The 16,443-nt window shown below is 45.4% G+C and overlaps 1 protein-coding gene across 1 annotated transcript; it reads right to left on the minus strand.

The window, feature by feature from the left end:
• Positions 1–272: 272 nt before the first annotated feature.
• SIK1 (salt inducible kinase 1) lies at positions 273–13,841 on the minus strand. Its single transcript, XM_030469128.1, has 14 exons — positions 13,689–13,841; positions 13,271–13,506; positions 12,262–12,378; positions 9,676–9,739; positions 9,313–9,474; positions 8,925–9,049; positions 8,687–8,810; positions 7,462–7,685; positions 7,076–7,222; positions 6,329–6,451; positions 5,852–6,077; positions 4,857–5,132; positions 4,084–4,315; positions 273–3,313 (listed from the first exon to the last, which is right to left on the minus strand). Exons 2-14 carry the CDS (start codon positions 13,421–13,423, stop codon positions 2,893–2,895), a joined length of 2,394 nt encoding a protein of 797 aa, XP_030324988.1. The 5' UTR covers positions 13,424–13,506; positions 13,689–13,841; the 3' UTR covers positions 273–2,892.
• Between the last annotated feature and the right edge of the window lie 2,602 nt (positions 13,842–16,443).

Genomic DNA, 16,443 nt, shown 5'->3' on the forward strand with positions numbered 1-16,443 from the left:
AACAACTAAGCCACGCCTCAGCATTTTCCTCTCCCACTGTCAGATTTTATAACCCGATTACTCAGACTTGGGTTAGATTCAGATAGATTGCCTACCAGTGAAAGGCTCAATATCCCATTATCAGATTTGTGAGCCTGCCATTCCTCTTCGTTTAGTACGTAATAAAAAGTGTCAGTAATGTCACATGGACTTAGGCTTTGAAATGAGCCTTAACTATGCAAATCATGTGTATGTACCAGGAGAAAATGCTCCACAGAACCATCTGCAACACAACGATTTTAAAACATTTTTTATTTAAATATTAAATAAAACACATCGACTAATCATTTTGGTGTACACCTCTCATTTTAACATAAGAAATAAAATGATTGTTCAGTCATGATAAAAAATAAACTATACATCTTAACTAAACCAATCACATAGTGTCTTTAAATACCCTATTGCATTGCAGTCTGCAGAACAGCACTGTCAAGATATCTACAAAAAACCCAAACTTTTAAAATTACCTCTTTCTGCTCCAGCAATAATTCCAAAGAGGTTCTACAGCAATTGAAAAAGAAAAAAAAATACTATGAAAGTAAAGTGCTTGTTGTTGCTCAGGACAGGAAACAAAAGAATCTGTGGCCTTTTGATCCATGGCATCAAACAAAACAAATACAGAAGAGAGAATTCTGTGTTTTTAGTATGCGTGCTACCCCTTACGAAACTGAAGGCAAAGTTGCTGCTTTGTGATGAGCTGGCTTCTTCTTGCCCTCCTGTCCAGCCATTTCCACACAATCTGGTTTTTGGGTTGGGTTATTTTTCTTTGTTGGGTTTTTTGTTTGTTTGTTTTTGTTTTTTAAACCACTACAATTGAGCATGAGACTTTGGTGTTTTCTCTGCTGCAAGGCACCACTCGTTAACAGAAATTCAACTCGAGCAATTTTCTCTCACTTTGAAGCTTCCAGACCACGTAGCAGCAGTGGCAAACTGGAGATGCACCAGTACAAACACACAGATACAACACACAGATAAAGAGGTTGCTTATGGAGAGCCACAGACAGAGCCACTATGACATCTTCAACCCTTCCTACTCCCACCAATTAACCTGGTCAATCTTTGGCTTTTTATTCTTTTTTAAAAACAAAACAAAACAAGAAAAAAAGGTATCTATATTATTTGCAGATGCTTAATACTGCAGGTTGCATGAAGCCAAGGTAACTTGAAGGCACCCTGTGTCACACTAGGGAGATGGGTCCTTTAAGCATTTAGACAGAATGCAGCTATTTTCTGACATTTGGATGGCAGCTTCCAGCCAAGCTGGCTCACTGTTTGCTCACCTGCTTCCAAAATTTGCACTCCCCACCCAAACCCATTTCTGCAGGGGCACAGTCTGTTCTCCCCTGCATACCTATGCATAACATCAGTTGATACCAACAGAAGTCATGCTCTGCCTTGGGAGGGGAGTGGGGGTTCTACCAGAAACACAATATAAGCATAATACAAAATATAAAAAATAACTAGTGTTACAGAGTTTTCTGCTTCCTATTTATATACATATACAGCATTAAAAACCATACGAAAAAACACCTATCTAATCCAAAACCTCGTTGTGCTAAGATGCCAAAAACAAACCAAGCAAAAACAAACACCCAAAGATTGTGCTGTTTTACTCACTTTTAATACAGTTTTGTTCAGAAATAGCTGTACTCTGATAGAGTAGAATTCTGTTCTAGCCTATTCCTTTTTTTTTCTTTGTCAGTATGTAATTATAACCTCAATATTGCACATTTCCCCAAGAGTCAGTTCTGTTTGGACCCTGATAATGAAATGCATAAAAACATAATTAGCAGCGGAAATAACAATATGCAGCACTAAGAAATACCCCTCAGGCAACTTTGTAGGCAACCTCCAGGAGGGCTTTTTAAAAAGAAAACCCTTCCCATCACCCAACTAGTATAAATGCTTCCCTCCTCAGTGCCTCTGCAAGAATATGAAAAAACTGAGCTTTTATAAAAAGATCACTAAGGATTATTCAGACCAGCGAAATCTATGTATGTGTGCACGTGTGTATATGTACATACACACGTACCACCCCCAAACAAACATCCCTGCAAAAGACCAGACATTATGCAGTTTGAATCCTGATCTCAAGGGATACATTTTCAATAGCTTACTTGCTTCTATACTAATTAGAAGGGGGCTTTTTAAAGCTTTTTTAGCTGATGTATCAAGCAAGAAGTTCACAGTTTTCATTTAAAGTATGCTTATCTGGGAGGTGTGGAATGGGGATGTTGGTTTCTTTAAATAAAATGAGTGTTTAACAGGAGAAAAAACAACAGTAAATGGCAATGCTTCCATTTTTGTCTTCTATGAATGCATAATGCTGCATGCCACTGGTTTTCTGTTTATTTTCTTTAAAAGAGGTAATCATCTTCACAAACCCATAAATGAATATTGTGAAAAAGGGAGGCTCTGGTCCCTTCTTTGAAAAGCCTCTCCTTGCTGTGTCACCACTACTGACAGCTGCTAATCTTGCATAACAGCAGAGCTGTATTGGTCTGACTTGAGTACAGTACCGAAGAGTTCTTCCCCAACCACATCCCTCCCTGTCCCCACAAATGCCCCGCCCATCTTCCCCATCATTATTTTTCCTTTTAAAAATTCAGTTTCTATTCATATTTGTTCAGTGCAAGAACAGTAGAAGCAAAAAGACATACATATTGCTTGTTTCAGGTCTATAAAGTTGCTAGCTTTCTGAGCCAGACAGCCTCTTCACATACTTCAAAATTTATTGCTTCTGAGAGTCACTTGTCCACACGACACCAGCCAGCCATGGAGCCACGCAAGCCATGAAACACTGGTGAAAGTTCTTCCCAACAAGAGTAGCATGAGCTATAGCAGCCAGGCCTCTCATTTGACTAGGACAAACTTCCCGAGCTGGTTGGAAGTCAGGTCCTCCATCTCACAGTCTCCGTGCTGCAGAGCGACAGCGTCGTAGCTTGGAGACTGTGCAGAGAAACTCTGTTGCTGAGAGAAGGGGGTGCTGACTGGGGAGACATTGCTGCTGATGTACAGGTGTGTGTCTAGCAGGTGAGCTGCTGAGGACACCGGTGACACACTGACACCAAAGAAATGAGGTTGGAGTAGTTGGCTGTTGCCAGCAAAGGCCAGCTCAAATGAGTTCTCTCTTTGTAGCTCTGACAGCAGAAGAGAATGGGATGCTTTGCAGGTACCTACACTGTCAGAGGAGGGGATGCCATTTGGTGCAGGTGTCTGAGGAGTCTGAGGACAAGCCGTCTGGAGTAGCTGGTGATGCTGGAGCTGGAGCATTCTAAACAAAATACAAAAAAAGTTAATTTGTATTTTGTCTGTCTTGCCCTCACCCCTGACCATCATTTCCTCCATGCTTCCTTCTCTCTGCCAAACCCCTCCTTGCCCAGCCATTACAATTCAAGCTAGTTGATCATGCCAGGTCAAAGTGTTTTCACTTGGCTCTTCCTCATATTGGAGAGGGTGACTAGAGCCAGAAAGTTATCTAGTCACTATTTTGGCCTGCTAATAATAGATGTTCTAGAGACAACGTGTGCAGATAAACCGGAAATTCCATTTTCCAACTTGCTTCCATGGGAATGAAGAGGTGCCACCACACACGACATTTGAGGCCACTGGAACTGTGCCTCCTTTGTGGGCTGTAACTTTTCCAAATTACAAGGTCTCACTTCCTTGCCATGGGAAAATTACAGGAGGAGGCAGAGGAGGAAAGCGATCATTCCCAGAACTAACAAAGAAAAACACAGCTTGCAATGGGGAGAAGTAATGTTTTCCCCCACAGTACTGAACTGCTTCTCAATTCAGCAACCTCCAAATATTTGAATGTAGAGATTTTTAAGTGGAACTTCACATCCTGTGTTACATATGCCAGTGCAGGAAGCCACAGGGGAAGCCAAGCAGTTTATCTGCTGCCACACAGTAAAGATGGAGGATAGGCATCCCTACCGATTAAACTCCCTGACCTCTTTTGCTGTCTTTACTCCTCCTTGCTTGCCTCTAAACAGTGTAACCCCAACGAAAACAGCAAAAGCCTCCTGGCCAGCTTCTCACCTCTGCTGCTGTAACACCTCCTCCAAGAGGCTTCTTCCCTCTCTGCTGCTTCCGCTGCTGCTGTACATGCAGGTATTTGGTTGCGTGTGCTGGAAAGGGCTCATGGCACTCCTTGCTGCCCGAGATGAAGAGGACTGACACACCTGCCGAGCAAAGCCTTTGATTTTATTCAAGCCAAGAAACCCCTTGGCTCGAGCGTTCTTCCGCAGCTGCTGTCTAAAAGCCTTCAAGCCTGTGGGACATAAGGAAAAGAAACGCACTTTAATCCTCCTTAACATTTACTCAGGAACCTACTTTATAGATCAGCCTTTCTGGGCAGCTGCCTTCATTTGCATGAGAACAGCACTGGAAGAGACTGCAACTCTTCCATTCATGTCCACCCTTCCACCTGATGGTCAGAGCAAAATTTATGTAGTGGAAGAGAGTCTGGAAGAGCTACACCCTTCTGCAGCTGGACACACACACAGCAAAGCAGAAATCAGATAGAAATCCTGATGTTGCACACTCCATATTCTGGGTGCGAAGTGGAGCCATCCCACTCACAGCAACATAAATATTTTCATGGGAAGGCTGCATCAGGGTCTGACAACCTCCCACTCTGGCACTTCCCTCAGGGTATCCGACCCTCACCCAGGGACTGTGAATATCTAGGTGACTGACCTCAGTGTAACATTAACAAGGGCAAGCAAGTACCCCTGCACGCTGTCCTTTTGTAGTGGCAGTTAGCAGGGTGAAGTTCCCCAGCCATGAAGCAAAGAAGACATTACCATTACCTTGAGTTAATGAGGTATCAGATGCTCGCCTTCCTTCTTGGAAGCTGACAGGCAGGAGGGAAGCACCTCCCATGCAGCCCTGAGCTTGTATCACTGGAGCGTCAGACTGGGAAGCTAGGAAGGGCGACGTCATCCGAGCTGTGACTGGGCTCCCCGTCATTACTTGACCTGCCAAACAGCTGCTCAGAGCCACTGAGCTGTCATTTGAAGATGAAGTAAGGCAGCTGTCTGAACTAGTTCCCTCTGTGGGGCTTGCAGAAGAGGAAATGACTATACCTACAGAGGGGAAGGAGCGAGAGAAAGAGCATTCTCAACATGAGTATGGGAAGGAACAAACATGACATCAGAGCCTTCTGCCCACCTATCCTGGCACTAATAAGCAGCTGCGAGCTGGAGAGGTATCCAGCAACTCGTGCTGTCACAGGGCTTGGCTCCAGCAAGAGGTCATCAACAAATAACCTAAGTTTAGGCTCCTGTCCGGCTGGCCTGGCTCTGCCAGCAGCTCCAGTATCACCAAACTACACCGGATCAGGCCTACAGCATTTCATTAGCACAACAGCTCTGGCACAGGATTATTGTTTTGTGAACAGTTTTGCTTATTTTTTCAGTTCATAGGCTCTGGGTTTGTACCAAACAGCTAGTTATGCCTTTTTTTTTTTTTTTTTTTTTTTTGTAAGTGTAGCCTCCCCCCCCAGCCTCCCCTGTTACAACAGTGGAAGGAAGAAGAGAAAGGTTATGTCCTGCTTGTTACAACGCTTCACTCTAAAGTGATCTAGATTAAACACTACAGTGCAATGTCCCTTTCTTAAGGGCCACACTTACTCATAGGAAGACAGAAATGGGAGGAGCAGAGCACAGACCACTTTTCTAGGCTTTCCTATCCCTGTCAAGGTAAAATCAGCATCTACTCCCCAGACATTTGTTCACTATGGCACTCCTGCTCTGCCCTTTTCCTCTAACCACAGACACTCTTCATGTCTCCCAGACTTACTTACATGGAGGGGCACGCTGATAAAAATGAGTGGTCACTTCAGCCAGTGTATGCCTCCTGCTGGTGTTGCTAGGGATGCAGATAGGGTGGTCATATGCCTTAATTTCATCTTCCAGCTCCTTCTCTTGCCTTACTTCTTCACTAATGGTGGTCTCCAGCAGGCTGTTGGGGGAGATGGAGCGGTTCCGGAAGAGCCCGTTGAAGTTGGGATCCACAGGAAAGAACATAGGCTGCAAAACATATCAGATCACAGAATGAAGGAGGTTTCACTTATTTCTGCACTATTTTCTAATACTCTTCACAGCCCTATGGCAAGTCTTCAGTAGACATATAGCTTGAGAGGCTACTACAACACCATGCCCAAATGCTAAATAAAAGACTGGATGGAGAGAACAACAGTCACAACCCCTGTTGTTTTGAACTAGCAGAAAACTGAAGGGAAAGAAAAAAAGTAACCCACACTTTAGCTGAGAACACTAACCTGTAATGGATTGCTCATGTCACAGTCCATTTCTGCCTGCAAGGATGGCTGAATCAGGCTCTGAGGTTGCTGGTAAAGCAGAGATGATCGCAGGGTTTCACTAGTGAGACTGTCCTGAGGCATCTAGAAACAGCAATGCACAGAAGACATGACATACACTGCAGTTCCATGTGACTTTTTAGATACTGAAGGCTCAAGGAATTTCAGAGCCACCTTCCATGCTAGCTTTCTCTGTTTACCTGCTATGAAAATTAACAAAGCTATTCCTTCCATGCCAACACAAATATAAAACTCCTTTCCTAAGTTATGGAATTTAACTGGAAATAAAATTTAAAAAGGCTCCCAGAGCACACTTGAAAGGGGAAGGAGGTGAGGAGAAGAAAAAGAAGGTCAGAAAAACACAGGGACTGACTCATGAAGTACTTCTGAGGATCCTACAATGTAACAATGAAGTGTAATCGATCCATGCCAGAGTTCAAATTTCCATGAGAATCCTTATCTTTTGGCTCTTTATCAACCTGCACTGGTGGCAGGTCCTTTGGACCATGATCCACAGTCACTTCTTAGGAAACAGGCCATTAGTATTCAATCATCTCCTGCTGAAGAACACTAGGCTGTGTCCTATCAGAGGGCACCGAAAGAACTGGTTTTCAGAAGCGTGAGAATTAATATTTTGTATTTTCCTACATCAAGGGGCAGCAAAAAGAGAGCCAAGGACACAGCTATCCCAGTAAGGCTCTTCCTTACCTCATTGCTGATCTCTGAGCTCCTTGGCCTTTGCTGACGGCCAGTTGCTGGACGACTCGAGAGCTGGCTGCTTCGGTACTCCTTGAGGCGCTCCAAGAGCAGGTAATAAATTGCAGCAAAATGGTTGTAGCTGCTGTTTTGCAGGGACTAGAAGACATTGAAAGGACTGTTGAGCTACAGGTAACTCAGGATATAAACAGCCAACACTCCTAACTAAGGCCTCAAAATAGCACACTCAAAAATACATAAAAATCCAGGTGGCCAGTGAAGATTTTACTCCATTGTGACACTGGATCAAGTCTAGTCACTGAATGACATACACATGACTGCACCACTGGCATCCTGGTAGTCACCAAAGATACACCTAAGGGGTAAGCCCTTCTCACCTCAACAGTTCTCTGCCTGTCGATGCCAAGCGTCTGCATGATCCCAAGGACCTGCTCGTTGTAGTCACCCAGATTGGAGTTGTAGTTTTGCATGGAGAAGGTCAAAGACTGCTGCTGTTGAAGGGATGGGTCTGCTTGCATCCACTTGTGCTGCTTTATTTGGGAAATTGTTATTCGTTTGGTTGGGTCGACAACCAACATCCGTCGGATTAGTGTTTCGCAGTCTGGGTGACAAAGACAAAACTCATGAGCAAGGGGTAAAAATAACAGCCCAGCCCCAGATCACTGCTAAAAAACCTCCCCAGCAACAGTGTATGACATCTGCAAAAATGGGAATTAAAGGTTTCTGAGCAGATGATGTCTGATCTGATAACCAGATATTCAAAGCAGTGCAAGAGATGTCCATGTACACTTCACAAAAGCAACTTGTCCCTACAGGAAATGAAGCTGTACTGGGTACCAGCAAGTTTCAGGTGGCCTTGCACCTTGTAGAAGGAGCTAGTTTTGAGGGGATGCAGGCTTAATGATGCTGCATCCACTTAAATAGGTCAAAATTTAGTTCAGAACCCCTTCACATACAACTTCCTGGTCCCTATATACTGCTTATTTGTTTAGAACCAGGTAATCAAAGCCATTCCTGGCTTTATCTGATAAAGGTCAGAAGGCTTCAAAATACACTCTTCACTTGAAGACAGAAGCACATTCGCTTGTTTTCAAATCCAAATCAGAGAGAGTTAATAGTACTTTTTGGTTCTTTTTTCTCACCAGACTGTTGGAGTGCTCAAGAAACAGTGCTAGGCCCCACTATTTCTGCTGTCCCTGACAGCATTGCCACACTGAAATATACCCCTACAGCACAGTTAATATATCTTAAAAGAACTACACTCATCTCAGCAATACAGGCTCATGAAATTCTGTTCTCTCTCTTTTGTGGTTGTTTCCCCTACTAGGGTGTCAAGTATTTTTGTAATCCATAGAGATAATCTAAGAAAGGAAATTGCAGTCTTTTAAGATGCGCCATAAAGCAGACACCAGAAAAGAAAACACGTGCAACAAGGCCCTCAACTGTTAGTACTGCCCTACAGAAATGACTGGATATGTAAAGACAAAGTGACTGGCATCTGCAAAACTAGTCCCATCCGTCACTGACCCAAGAAGAGACAGGGCAACAAGACATCTAATCCCTCTAGCCCTTTCTCTAACATTAAGGATCTGAAAAAAGCACCTTCGGACATGAAGTAAGGGATGCGGAACCGCCCCTCCAGCACTCTTTGCCTCAGAGTTGGTAAATTGGGTCCATCAAAAGGCAGAGAACCACAGACAAGGACATACAGCACCACTCCAAGGCTCTGTCAATGGAAAACAGTACAGCATGTGAGTGACTCTAGTAGAAGCAATGAAAATGAAAGCCTAAAGATGCTCACAAAGTGTGCAATGTGATTTCTAAGGAATATCAAGCTCACCCATATATCAAGGTGTGGTCCTTCGTATTCTTTGCCTTCAAAAACTTCTGGAGCTGCATAGGGTGGGCTTCCACACCAGGTAGAGAGGGGCTCTCCTGACTTGTAGAAGTTTCCAAAGCCAAAGTCTGAAATGAAAGTAAAAGACATCACTCAACCACAAAGTGCCGTTTTAAAAGTGGAAGAAAATGGAGACATGGGAGTAGAGCTTTGTTCTCTGCCTAGTCATTTATGTTCATTTCCTTTGTCCAGGAGATACATTCAGAGAAGCATCAGTAACTTTTGTTTTATTTTCAGTTACTATAAATGAATTTGTAGAATCATCCTAGGGAGATTGAATTTGACTACATGTCTAATGTTGTTTATAGAGTAACTATGTATTTCCTATTACCTGCTAACTTGATATTCATGTTAGCATCTAGCAGAAGGTTCTCTGTTTTGAGATCCCTGTGCACTATGTGGTGACTGTGACAATATTCCACTGCTGAAAGAATCTGCCAGAACTTTTTCCGTGCTTCACTTTCACTTAAGTGCCCATTGGAGGTCAGATGATCTGCAACACAAAATAAAAGAGGCAGAGGATTTAGAAACACCTGGAAGACATTTTCCATAATCCCGCAGGTGTTGCACTGGCTGCTTGACAGATGACAACACCAACCCTGAATTTATTCAGAATATATTACTCAGAAATGACAACGATCAAGCCACAGTTTCTAAGCCTAAAAAACTGTTTGCTCCAACAATGAAGACTTACCGAACATTTCTCCATTCTTTGCAAATTCAGTAACAATGTAAAGCATATCCTTTGTCTCCATAACCTGTGAAAACACAAGAAGACATGCTTAAAAAAATGCAGACCTCTGTAGTTTCATTCATTTTTCTAAGTATATTTTCAAACATATCAGTTCTATTATTTGCTTGCTGCAGCAGCTGGCAGTAATGGATTCTAATTTTACACCATAGTGTTCTTTCCAAGTAGATTGTTAATGAAAAAGATAACAAATCAATGCTTATGTGACTACAATTTACAATGGCTTCCCATGACATTGTTCTTTTCACCATTACCATGCCACCTAATCTCTATAAGATAACTGATGAGCATTTCAGTCATTTCATACACTTCCCTGAATTCCTTTTTTTTGTTAAAGCACGCATAATTTTTATAATTCATTTATATACTATGAACAGGCAAAGACATTTAAAGTTTATATAAAGTTGCCTTTGTTTCAAGCAAGGCAAGCAAGAACTCAGATCAGGAGAGATAGCTGCAACTTGGACAAATCAAGAAGCAGTATCAAATAAAGAGCTCCCAATTGGTGTTGGCCGGGGACATGGCAAGTCTCCCATGCAAGTGACAATAGGTTGCTGTTTCTGTAATGAGAGTGCTTGCTGCACATCCACAGCTGTCAACATATCACCCAGCATTCACCTGTCAAACTAGTATCAACTTCCTTTGAGACTTGCTAATTCTTTTCCTTTGAAGGAAAAAAAAAAAAAGAGCTAAAAGCTAAACAACAAATGAGAAATGCTGAGGACTTTCAAATTAATCTTTGGTTACTATGGCACATCTTTCCAATATTTTCATTTCAGATTTTAAAATACAACATTTCCCTGGAATTTCAAGGAGAAGGTACTTCTGTTTGGGAAGCAGAAGGCTCACGACAGGTTAACAATCCAAAAGTCATTAATACCACTTCAAAGGCTGTCACTTCCAGGCTCCTAACATGTAATTTTTTTTCGAAGACTCTTGTCTTCCCCTCACTACAAGTACACACAGACATGAAATGAAAATAAACAAATGGGGAGCAAAGGAAGAGAGTTTCCCGGTTTAAAAAACTGGAGGAAAGTGTTCTGGGAAAGTTGCCAGCTGGATGAAATTAAGACGCTGCACTGAAACTAAAACAATGATGAAATAATACAAGAACATACACCCTACATTGGTATGTCATCTAATTCCATCCCTGCTTCTCAGTCTCCACCAAACAGGTAAAGCATCAGTTACAACAACAAAGAAAAGAAAACTTCACTGAAAAGAAATTATGGTCCAGTACCAACGTCATTTGCTCCACCAAGTGAAGTGGTTCAACTAGATGGAATTTAACCTCCTGTTCTGAAAGCTCTGAAACAGTCTTTTCACCCACATCATTCCACCAAAATGAAATCAACTGTACTGTTAGAATGCTTCTGTATATCCTATACTGCCCTACGGGCAACAGTGACGTCAGATGTTAACACAGAATAATTTTTGTTATTATGGTTAATACTATAAATATCAAGCACTTCATGTGTGTCAAAGTCTTTAAAAATAATGCCTTGGCTAGGCACCTGCCTCATTGGCCCTTCAGCCCTGCACATTAATTGAGCTTCTTTTTTTTTCTTCTTCTTTTTTTTTTTTGTTGTTTTTTTTTTTCAAAGCTAGCAAACCCAATGTTAAGATTGTAGCTGATAACAGTGTTTACCACTGAACACTGACTTTCAGACCTGCTGCTTCATCCATCTATTCCTGTCTGCCCGTTGCCCTCCCAGACAAGTCCAGGCAGACAGTGACACCTCATCTTCTTCTTAAATCCACATGGCACTATTTAAGATGATTAAGAGGAACTTACACCAAATGCTAATTAGATTGAATATTTAGAATTTGCAAAGCAGTCCTTGCTCACCAGACAGATGCGATCCAGTTTTCTGCACAACACAATTTGTTCTACTGTTAAGATATCCATCGGTGCAGAAACTGAACAAATCTAAGGTAAAATTCATGTTGTGAAATTCTAGAAAGATATTTAAAAATCACTTTCAAAACTGTTCAAACTGGAACAGAATAATAAAACAGTAATTTTTTAGATCTACTTTAAGATACCAACATTTACTGGCTTTTTATTTTCTATATAGATTTCTATTTAGACTTATTTGGTATAATTGTTACTGACTTAAAATCACTTCCATTTACAGCAAGCTCAACTTTTGTGCTGCCTTCTCTGCTATCCTACATGAGTTTAATCCTTCCTCTTATCAAAAGCATAGAAGTTCCAGTTTTCTAAACTGGAAAAGCAAAGGAGTTAGGAAAGGCAAGGTAATCAAAGAAGTTCAGATAATCAGTTCCTTGATCTGAAACAAACTTCAGCCTGATTTTAACTGTAAATCTTACAGTGCATTTTGTCAAAAGGCTGCCTAATACACCAGAACCAAAGAATCATGAATGACTTTTCAATAACTTAGTTTAAGTGTTTTTCAAAAAGTATTTTAATATGCATCCTCTCTAATATTTGATGCAAAATCATATGCAAGAGAAGGGCACAAATATACCTCATCTACATGCTGTGCTTCAAATTTGACCACTTACCTGATAGAGCTTGATAATGTGGGGATGATTCAAAAGCTTCATTATCTGAACTTCTCTATAGATCTTCTCCAGATTGCTTGGGTCTAACCTTGTTTTGTCTATTATTTTTATTGCAACCTGCAGATTTAAAAAATAAAACCAAAATAAAACAAAACAACCCCAGGTATTATGAACTAGTTATTCTAACTGTGAAGATCTCTCAAAAAAACCCAAGCCCCCTCCCCCACAAAAAAAAACAAACAAAAAAACTCCCCAAACCTTTCCCCCACACAAAATTCAAAATCCAACTAAAGTAGATTTTAAAGTACAGACTTGACAAAGCTTGTTCTGTTTTTTTCTGAACCACACAGAATTCACAACAGAGCACATTTTCATTTTTCTTTTCTACGTCAAAGGATTACACGTAAGGTAGTGAACAGAACTGCAGAAATTAGCACTGGACAGGATTCGGTAAATCTTTTAATCCATCCCATGCCAGTGAAAAACAGATTCCTGTAACAGACCGTTTTCTACTGTAATGACTGATACGATTTTGACATGCACTACAAATACAAACACGGCCGGGTGCCCATTAATAAATTATTTCAGCAATTAACACTGCAAGTCCTTTGTTCTTGAAGCATACACTTTGAATGGAACAATTAAACCCGTCTGAAGTCTTCAAAAAGATCCCTAATTTGTTGGACGCTTTAACAAACTAAGACAGAACGTTTCAGGGAAGCTACCGTAACACTCAGAAATCTCTCTTTTTTCTCTCTATATTCATGCTCGGTTTTAATTTTACGTGGACTCTGCTGAACACACAGGGGGAAAACTTGAAGCTTCGACGAACAACCACACTAACTCCCGGCGTACGGCAGGGCAGCACGGCCGGAGATGCCCCCAGCCCGCCGGGCTGCCCGAAGCTCGCTGCCGCTCTCCTCATCCCCGGCACCGGCAGAGGCAGAGCCCCCGCTGCCGGCCCTGCCACGAAGGGACAACTCTGCCCCGGGACCCCGCACCCGCTCACCTGCGTTTTGGTCACTCTGTGCCTGGCCAGTTTGACCACCGCGAAGTTGCCTTTACCCAAGGTCCTCTCGATGTCGTAGAATCCGACTCGCAGAGGCCGCTGCTGGGCTTGTCCGGCACCGGACACGGCGGTGTACTCTGACATGATCACCATGATTTTTAGGCGGGTGGCGGGCAGAGCTCGCCGCGCCTAAGACGGGAGCATCCGCGCTGCCCGGGGGAAGCGGGCGCTGGCACCTGCCGGGAGAGAAGGCACAGCACACCCCGGTCAGCCCCGCCCGCCGACGGGCTCCTCTCTCACAACTCCGCGGGGTTCTTTTCCCGCCCCCGCCTCCCCGTAAGCGGAGCGGCGGCAGCCCCGTCCCCCCGCTCACCACCTCGGCACCCCGCTCGGTGCCCCGCTGCATGCCCGCGCATACCTGGCGGGCGGGCGGGCGGGAGGGCGCGGTGCGGTGCGGTGCGCGGCTGCCGGGGGCTCTGTGCCGCCGCCGCGGTGGTGGTGGTGGGCTGTGTGCACGCGAGGGTGTGCGTGAGCGTGTGTGTGTGTGTGTGTGTGCGCGCGCGCCCGCGTGTGTGTATGTGTGTGCGTGCGCCGGGGGGCAGGCGGGAGCACGCGGGATGTCCCGGCCCTCCCCCCACCCCCGACCCCCCCCTTTCCCTCCCTCCCCTCACACACACACACACGCGAGCCGCTTCTTCGACACCACCGCCGCCGCCTCCCCGCCCCGCTCTGCCGGTTTCCTCCCCCTCTCTTCCTCCCCCGGTCCTCTCCCCCCCCCCCTCCCAACTCCCCGCACACCCCGCCCTCCGCTCCCGCCCTCTTCCCCCCGCCCACCGCCGAAAGCTGAGACGGGCTGATTGACGTCACTTTGACGCCAGAGAGACGCGCGCCCAGGCGCGAGGCTGAAGGAGAGCGAGACACCGGGCCGTTGCCAGGGAACGGACGGCGCTGACGCGAGCGCTGATGGAGCCGTCGCCCGGGAGACGGAGGGGCGGTGACGTCAGGGCGAGAGGGAGGGGAGGGGAGGGGAAGGGAGGAGAGGGGGCCACTGGGTCTCCTGCCCTCTCCCCACCCCCATCCCCAGAAAGGGGGGGGGTGGAAATGCTCAGCTGTCACGTGACGCGTTCCCTTTTCCCGCCGGGATCGCCCCCTGCTGGCTCTTGGGGCGCCGGCAGCGGAAAGACGGGATGGGACGGGACGGGACGGGACGGTCGGTGGTACCGTACGGGTCTCCCGTCATCGCCCTAAGCGCCCGAGCCCACTGTCAGCGAGAAGCAGGGTCTGCCAACCAGGCGCGGTATCCTGCGCAGAGCTCGGCGGGGACGTGGAGACCCCGAACGCCCCCCTGAGTCCCGCATGCGGGGGGAGGGTCACAGACACGCCGGCCCCGGTGAACCCCAAGGCTGGCGGCCCAGCCCCTGAGATGATGGGGCTACCATCCCAGCCATTGAGAGAGCCCTTCGCCCGGTGCCGGTGTCCTGTCCCCTCGCCGGGGTTGTGGGGCCACCGAGAGGGGCAGTCCCGCTGGCAGCAGGGAAAGCGTGGCTGGCAGGCCTGCGGGGGACATTTTTTTCTTAATCCCAAAGCACGAGCAGGGCTGTGGCCGCCCACCCTTTGCACCGATGCCCAGTTGGGATACTGGCCCGCCTTCCCCTGCCCGGGACCGGTTTCCGTTCCCGGTTGTTTGCAGGGCGTGAGGGAGGGGAGCTACCGGAGGGCTGCTGCCGCTCTGCGTCCCGCCTGGCACCAGAGGCAGCGGACAACCTGGTCTGGGGACAGAAACTCTCTGTGTCCACCGGCTGGGTACAGGCAGGGAAGCAGTAATAAGGAGCCTTTATGTATATATACATGCAGTTCTGTGGCACATTGACAGCTTACTCATGCATTCTGAATACACCTGCGGTGCTATTGCCTCTGGTCAGGCTGGAACTGAGGCGTGGCAAATGACCCCTTTGGGAATCCAGGCTGAAGGAGGCTGTTTGGGATTGAGCCTCAGCACCGTGGAAGTACCCAAGAGGTTTTATGTCAAGGTCCCATGTGAAGCGTGTGAGTTCAAGCATGTAGGTCTTCAGCTTTCACACAGCAAGTGATTCAAATGGCTGTACATTTGGTCTCAAATTCCAGTCTGAACTTGAAAATAAGTCTTGAATGATACCTGCCACTGTGTTACTCAACTTTATCTTCTCTATTAGAGACAGCCTATGCCTTATTACAGACAAATACTTCTGCAGTCAGTGGTTGGGCTTCTGACTGGATATTTTAGTCTGAACCACTAGCCTGACCATCATGACCAACAGCACACAAGGCTGTTACTGTCCTCTGCCATCCAGAGCTACCATGCAAACTGAATCTGACAGGCTGCTTGAAATAAGGCAATGCCTTGGGTAGAAGAGGTAGAGCTCTGCTTCAAGAAGATTTCAAAGCAATCTGGTTGTTTTCTCCTGTAGTTGGTGGTCTCCTTAGGGGATGAAGGTGGGTAGATTTAGATTAGACTTCACAAAGAAATTCTTTCCTGTGAGGGTGGTGAGACACTGGCACAGGTTGCCCCGGGAAGCTGTGGATGCCTCTTTCTGGAAGTGCTCAGTGCCAGGTTGGATGGGGCTGTGAGCAACCTGGTCTGGTGGGAGGTGTGACAAGCCCCCCATGGCAGGGAGCTTGGAACTAGATGACCTTCAAGGTGCTTTCCAACCTAAACAGGGCTCAAGAGGTACCTGCTATGGGAGGAAAGCAAACTTGGTGTCAGTTTGTGTAAATTTATTCTAAAGATGGGATGAGAAAAATGTGGTGCTCTATATACATGAAATTACATGATGTATGAGCTGTGTGTCATCGACACACTTGAGATAGATCCATTGGGACGTTCTGGTGAAGCAAGCAGGACTTCCTCTGCTTCTCATCTAAGGAACTCTGCTGCTTATGTCACTCACCATAACGTGGGCACTAGCCCTTTGGGAGGCCAGTTACGCTGCAGGATCTTTCTCATTGAAACATGGAGAAGTAACGCTTGAAATTAACACCAAAACTTTATCTATATTGCACAAAACTTTTGTTGTCTCTATGCTGATTTATTTTTAATGGCAGTGGGAGAGGGCAGTGGCTTGCAGAGCCAAGAGCTGAAGGACAGGAGCAGCTTACACAGGGAATGATGATTGCCCCAACATGAAAAGGACATG

Source organism: Calypte anna, chromosome 1, assembly GCF_003957555.1.
Source record: "Calypte anna isolate BGI_N300 chromosome 1, bCalAnn1_v1.p, whole genome shotgun sequence".
NCBI classification, from domain to species: domain Eukaryota; kingdom Metazoa; phylum Chordata; class Aves; order Apodiformes; family Trochilidae; genus Calypte; species Calypte anna.

Coding starts and splice junctions, on each gene's coding strand:
- SIK1 (XM_030469128.1), bottom strand. CDS start 13,423: ATGGTGATCATGTCAGAGTACACCGCCGTGTCCGGTGCCGGACAAGCC. Junction 9,475..9,675: donor AAAGAATGGAGAAATGTTCG/GTAAGTCTTCAT, acceptor TTTGTGTTGCAG/ATCATCTGACCTCCAATGGG. Junction 7,223..7,461: donor ACAGGCAGAGAACTGTTGAG/GTGAGAAGGGCT, acceptor AATGTCTTCTAG/TCCCTGCAAAACAGCAGCTA.